Below are 6,613 nucleotides of genomic sequence, written 5' to 3'. Positions count from 1 at the left end.
GCGGACTTGCTCCCCAGCAACTCAATATTGGTGCTTGGGCGCGGGGAGAATTGGCCTAGAAATACAAGCAGCAAATAAAATTAAGCTCTCAAAGTTCGGGGTGGGGGGTAAACTAAGTCCACCTTCCGGAGCCAGAAGTAACAGACATTGACACTGCTTCATGAAGAGCGTAGTTAGAGTGGTGGCTACAACCTACGGAACGGGCAGAGTTCAGAGGGTGTTTCTGCTGGTTGTCGGTGCTGGGAGACCCACCATTTGCCTGCTTCCATGTGCAAATACTGTTTTAGTAAAATAAAAAAGTTAGAAACATGAGCTTTCTTATCTCATTATTAAAAACACTTTTCTAAGAAGTCACAGGGGAGTAGCCCAGGCACAGCACCGAGTGCTATTTAGCTCTACATTCAGATATTCGGAAAATCCCAAGAAAATTTTATCCAGTGGAGAATTATTAAATTTGGGCTGGCAAGTTTGAAGCACTCAAAAACAACTAGGACTTCTTTGTCTGAAAAATTACTTTGGGGCATTTGAATTGACTGACAACTGGGAACTAAATTCCCTGTTGGGAATGTTCCCATGTGAACAACCTAAAATATAGCCCAGGCAACCAGCTAACTGCAAACACACAGGACTTGAATCATTTTCTTGGTCATATCGCTGCAAAGTGGAGCAGAATTTAGCAGAAAAGCTTCCTGTGCACCTGTGCTGTTTCCTTACCTATGGGCAGGAATCCATAGAGGGCTTCTTCAGATGGGAATCAGGACAGCCACCCCCTTGGTTACTACGTGGCCCTCCTGCTGAAGTCCTTACATGGCACAGATGAAGCCGAGGCTTCCTTGGGCACCCCAGCCCAATCCCTTTGCCTGTCCAGTCCTCTCTCTGGGTGCCTACCCGTGTGTGGGTGACTGTGTTCCTTATGGCTGCAGTAATCATATCATGTGGAATTTAGAAACTGAGCTCAGGGGCAGGTCCGAGAGCCCACATCGGGCTCCCAAAACGGCAGGGATTGAGAAGGTAGCTATTACACATCAGAGTACGGGGAAGACATCTGGGGAACTGGAGCAGGAGGTCACACACAAGTCTGTGCCATTTGTTCTTTCTGCGGTGGACAGAGCCCCAGGTGTGTCACCATGCTGGTCAGAATCAAGCCTGGGACCTCCATTCCTGATGCTGTCTCTAGGTGCTCTGCTGGCCCTGGCAGACTGGCCAAAGCTGGCTCTGTCTCGTCATTCAGTCCAAAGCCCAAACCCACTCTAACTAGGAACCTCCCTGAGCCTTCTTTCACTGCCACGGCCCTGGGGGTCCTCTCAGATGGTGGGCTGGATCCTCCCCTTCTTCTCACAGGAGCTGGAATGGCCAGCCAGACCCTGGTGGGGTCCCTGCTGTATTTGCAGGACCCAGAATAGATGCTCAAGAAGACCTGCCAAAGAAACCGCATCTGACCTTCATGGAACATGAATCTGTCAAGCACCTGCGGTGTGTCAGGCCTCGGACAAGGGAACGGATGTCTGAGTAGATACGGTGAAAATCAAGAGGCTCCATTTAGATACTTTCCTGAGTTAAGCACAGGAACCTGGGGACATCTACCCTGTCTACACCAAGGTCACTGCCTGCTGCATAATTCTCTCTATTGGCATAGCAAAGACACAGACAGTGCTGTAGTAGACAGGATTAATGTTTTATTAATGATCATCTACATTCACACCATGCATTTCTAAGATTTACATCCAAGAGCACATTGTATTTACACGCAGTGGACAGATCAGGATAACCAATTTAAACCATGGCTGTGTTAAGACTCTAGTTTGTTCCAAATTAAATTAAATATATAATACTCTCACCTCCCCCTTTTGACATGTACAATAAAAACCCACTCTTCCTCTTTTTAAGGAATATAAAATTGCATTGATAACTGCACACTGATTAGCAACAAATACATCTGAAACATATAAAACCTGAGAGATAAGCCCAAGTGTGTTTGAGTGCTAACACGTCTACACTCGGATTCCTGTGTGGACACATGGAAACGACTGCTCAGTGGTCACCAGCACACTACCTGGGTGACTCTGGAGGAGCTCCTGTGGCTGCTGCCTGCTGGCTGTGAGCTCCACGGCCCTGGGCAGGGGCAATTTCCCCCAGACCCACCGAATACCACAGTACGGGGCTTTGTTTACTATAATAGTTTACTGTTCTTGTTTTTGCCTTTTGTTGACATTCCTTCTAGATTTTAAGAGGAAAGGATCTTTGGCCCATGGAGGTGGGATTTCTACATTACAAAACACACAGAAGTAAGACATGCACGTCGGGCAAGTGCTCTGTCTGGGCAACTGCCCAACCCTTGCTCTTTGTCACTGGAGTGCAGAAGCAGGAAGGGGGAGCCCGGCAAGGATAAAGTGGTCAGAAAAATAAATACACAATTTAAAAAATGGACCGCGAAACTCGTGGCGACAGACCAGAGGCAGCGGGATGTCCCCATGATGCTTTGCATCTGCACTCAATACTGAGGATGACGGAGGGCACAAGTGCTTCGGGATCAAGCAGGCGCTTCCGGTGAAGGCACTCCTACCCGAAGGTCAGGCTGTGAACCTAGCACCCACCACTGGGCCACTCTGGTCTCTCGTCAAAGTGACCCGGACTGCTGTTCCAGCCCCCTCCGGCTCCTTTGGAAATGAGGTCGGGTCTTCTCTCCGACCAGGGGGGATGAGAAGGCAATCCCACTGGGGTCCCAGACCAGGAGTCCTGACCACAGAGTGTTGCCCTGCCCTCCCCAGGTTCTGCTCCCTTTGCAGTGGCACCGTCTCGCCAGCAGGGGGAGCAGTATGTGTGAGGCTGGCACCAGGCCTCATCTGTAGCTACCATCTGACCATCCATCCCTGTTATTCTGCTGCCTAATGATGGCAGGAAGGACACCCATGAGGGGAACCCAGCACGGTTGCTCCCAAGAGGGAATTGGTCCTCTGGGGTGGGGACACTGCAGCACTGACCTGGGGTCCTCTGCGCCTAGCATATTGAAGAAGGTGCCACATCCCCACAAGTCACCCAGACTCCCAATCCCCACCCACCCCAGAGGGCCTCCCACTTTAAGGCACTGGGTTCTGGAGACTTGAAAGGTCAGTAACACTAAGGAGGCTGCATGGGGCTTGCTTCAAACACAGACCAGCAACCCAGACAGGACAGTTACCCACAGCGACAAAGCCGATCCCCCAAGCGTGGGTTCTAGTTAGTGCGTGACCGTGTTAGCTGCAACTGTTACCACTGCCGACCCGAACCACACATTTCCTTTTTACAAATCAAGTGTCTGAACTGCTGTGATGACGCTGGACGCCTTAAGTACCAGGTCCTGGGTCACCCGAGGGGTGTGGTTCCATTCTCAAGTGTGTGAGGTGCTACCCACTCCCCCTCCACCCACCCAGCGGCGTCTTAGTCCCTTAATAAGTACCAGCTGCGGCACAGGCTCTGGGGACATGTGGAGCCCTCCTGAAGCCAGGACCTGGGGACGGTGGGTTACGCTTCACGCGGTGCCACCCACCGTGCTGGGGAAACAAAGCAACAAACTCTTTTTTGGAAGGAAAATTTCTGAGTTTTCTAAGAGCAATTTTCGTCCTGAACTACGACCAGGATTAATCCTATTCTTCGTTTGGTTTGTGGAGAGGAGTCCACGTTCCTCCAGGGTGGCCCGCGGGGCTACTTCTTGGAGTTCACCGAGAGCCTGAACAGGGCGATGATGTCTGCCATGGCTTGCTTCAGGTGTCTCCCAAAGCGGTGGGAATCCTTGGGTTTGAAAGCAGAAAGCAAACCACATCAAGACGCAGAACCCCCCGCACTTCTAGTCTTCACGTTTGTGATCTGACTCCACACGCTCTCAAATTCCTTTCTGCCAGGGAAGGCCTGGAGCTGCGGTGGGTGCAGCCTGAGGCTTCCTGGAGTCCACACACCCGTGAAGAACACAGTGCCCCTCTCCACCGCCAGCCAGCTTGCTGGAGGGCGCCTCCTGGGAACCTGTTTGGCTCTGGCCTCCAGGACGTGAACTCGTACCTGGCCTGCCCTACAAAAACTGTCCACCTGCCAGCCGCCACCCACGAAACCCAGTGAAAAATGTGATTTAAAACCAGGTGAGGTGGTGCACGCCTGTCATCCCAGCAGCTCCGGAGGCTGAGACAAGAGGGTTGAAAGTTTGAGGCCAGCCTCATCAACTTAGCAAGGTCCCATGCAGCCGGGTGAGGCCCTGCCTCAAAACAATGAATAATAAATAAAAAGGGCGGGGGATGTGGCTCAGTGGTCAAGTGCCCCTGGATTCAATCCCTGTTCCACACCCCCCAAAAAAGTGCTTTGAAAGCCAGACAGGCATATGTTCTGGAAGAAGTAAAGGAGGGGGCAAAGGGGCCAGACCCAGGGCCACGGCCTCTGCCACCAACCACAGCACAGGAGAAGCTGGGTGTGAGTGGAAGCCCGTGCTCCAGAGGGGACTGCTGGGCCGGGATGGCACCTGGTGGCAGCGCTCTGGACATTAATGTCCCACTCTGGAGAATGACCAGCCCCAAGCTACAGAGGGATACCAGCTTCTTGGAAGCCTCAGATGTCTCACGGCAATGAAAACCCAATGGTCAGTTACACCGGGCACCCAGAGAGGGCCACGGAGACGTGCAGAGCCGCAGGGGCCCAGCTGCGAGGGGCTGACCTCAGAGAGGGACTCGAGGGAGGGGCTCTCCCACGGGACAGGGATCGAAGGCGGCTTCTTGTACCAGAAATCTATTCGTCTTCAGGGATGCCACTCTGTGGTCATGCCAACAACAGTCACAGCATCTCCCCTCCACCCTGTTTCCTGTTTCCTGATAAACTTTCTTATTAGTAGTAAATTCCTCTTATTTTAGTAAAAAAAAAAAAAGTGAACACGGCCTTGCTGTGGGGCTGTGTGGACGTGGAGAGGAGAATCTGAACGAGGAGCAGACGGGCCCTGGAGGAAGGCGGCCTCGGCCCCACAGGTTAAGAGAACCTGAAATCCATTCACCCAAAAACTCCCGCCCAACACACAGGCCACCGAGTCGGGGGGTGTGGTAAAGCGGGCCGCGCTCCCACTCCCTCGGCACTCACCGTCTCGGGGCTGGAGAGCTTGGAGGAGACGTGGAAGTGGATGAAGTTCTCTCCCACGATGATGTAGGACACGCCGTAGCCATCGTCGGCCACCTGCAGGACAGAGCGGACGGAGCAGCGTGAGCCAGGGCCTCCTCACAGTCCAGCCAAGACGGCCGCGGACTCCTGCAGAGGTGATCGGGGACCAGGGCCGCAGAACCAAGGCGGGCTGGAGGGTGGCGGAGGCCGGGCACGTCCCTCCCTTTCCATCAGTGACACCCGGGGCTGCACCTACCGGCCCGAAGCCCCCTCCACTGGACACGTATTCTGGGTTCCTCTCCAGGTCAAAGAGCTCCACCTGCTGCTGAGGGGTCTGGCTGGTCGACAGTCGCCAGGGCTCAGATAAGACCTGGGGAGGGAAACAAGGAGATGTCCAGGGCACGCCGTCCAAAGCCTGTCCTCACACCTCCCGAGGGAAGGCAGGAGAGACCTGCTCTGCTGGCCAACAGACTGGACACTGGAGGCCTATGTTCTGAAGGCGGTGTGGCCTAGGCAGGATGCAGGGTGGGGGCGGCCCTGGACTGGGCAGGGGTCACCAGCCAGCGGCCCAGACAGAGGTGGCAGAGTTTGGAAAGATCTAGAATGGGGGAGTGCTGTCAGATCGGTACCAGCTCCCGAGAGCTGAAGGGTTCACCTTCAGGGGGTTTTCAAGCTAGTTGTTAAATACAAGCCACTGCTAAAAAATTAAATTTTACAGCTGGGTACAGTGGTGCAGGTCTGTAATCCCAGAGGCTCAGAAGGCCAAGGCAGGAGGATAGTAAGTTTGAGCCTCAGCAACTTGGTAAGATCCTGTCTCAAAACATAAAAAGGAAAAAAATAAAATAAATAAAAGTTTAACAAATAAGGCCAGAAAAAAATAGACAAAATAAAAAGGACTGAGGATGTGGCTCCATGGTCAAGCACCAATCCCCAGTGCAAAAATAAATAAATAAACTTTACAAATTTTCAATTAAAGAAATCCTACTAAGGACCAAGGTGACAGACCCTCAGCTCCCCGCTGTCACGTGTTTTCCTGTGATCTGGCTCTGAGGGTGTTCCCATCTAGTAAGTCAGGAAGGTAAATCCGATAGCAAGGCAAGTTGCAAGGTTTTGGAACTGTGGTGGCTGTCCCTTGTGTGACAGCCGTACCCTGGGCCCAATCTGCCGTTCCGATGTGCAAGGCTGCACTGGTCACTAGGCGAGCTGCCCTGGGGGCGACTTACTTCCTTAAGGAAAGGGGAGTCCACGGCGAGGTATCTGGACACCACGTAGAGGCAGAAGAGGTGGCGGTCGATGCCAGCGCCCGTCATGGCCAGGCGGTACAGGTGCTGGTGCTTCTCGGAGGCCACCTTGAACAGCCTGAGCCTGTGCTCCACCTAGGCAGCAAAGGCAGCAAGGAGAGGCGTCCATGTCTCCGGCGAGCAACCTGGATCTGCGTTTCCAACACTGCCGCCTCCCTCCAGGGGTCAGCGGGCAGCTGTGGGCACCTGCTGCGCTGAGCCAGGGC

At 53.4% G+C, this 6,613-nt stretch overlaps 1 protein-coding gene across 3 annotated transcripts in view; it reads right to left on the bottom strand.

Annotated features, from left to right (window-relative positions):
* Positions 1 to 1,654: 1,654 nt before the first annotated feature.
* Positions 1,655 to 6,613, bottom strand: part of Cpt1a (carnitine palmitoyltransferase 1A) — a 51,059-nt gene continuing 46,100 nt past the window's right edge. For all 3 annotated transcript variants that reach the window (XM_078045438.1, XM_078045440.1, XM_078045439.1), the window contains exons 16-19: positions 6,330 to 6,482; positions 5,363 to 5,476; positions 5,089 to 5,181; positions 1,655 to 3,768 (exon numbers count right to left, since the gene is read on the bottom strand). In XM_078045438.1, coding sequence (XP_077901564.1) covers positions 3,682 to 3,768; positions 5,089 to 5,181; positions 5,363 to 5,476; positions 6,330 to 6,482 — 447 coding nt within the window. In that variant the 3' untranslated portion in view covers positions 1,655 to 3,681. The remainder of the gene's footprint in view (positions 3,769 to 5,088; positions 5,182 to 5,362; positions 5,477 to 6,329; positions 6,483 to 6,613) is intronic.

This window comes from Ictidomys tridecemlineatus, chromosome 4 (genome assembly GCF_052094955.1).
Source record: "Ictidomys tridecemlineatus isolate mIctTri1 chromosome 4, mIctTri1.hap1, whole genome shotgun sequence".
In the NCBI taxonomy this organism is placed as follows: domain Eukaryota; kingdom Metazoa; phylum Chordata; class Mammalia; order Rodentia; family Sciuridae; genus Ictidomys; species Ictidomys tridecemlineatus.
Note: the sequence above shows the minus strand (reverse complement) of the source record. Positions and strands in the feature narration are given on the sequence as shown.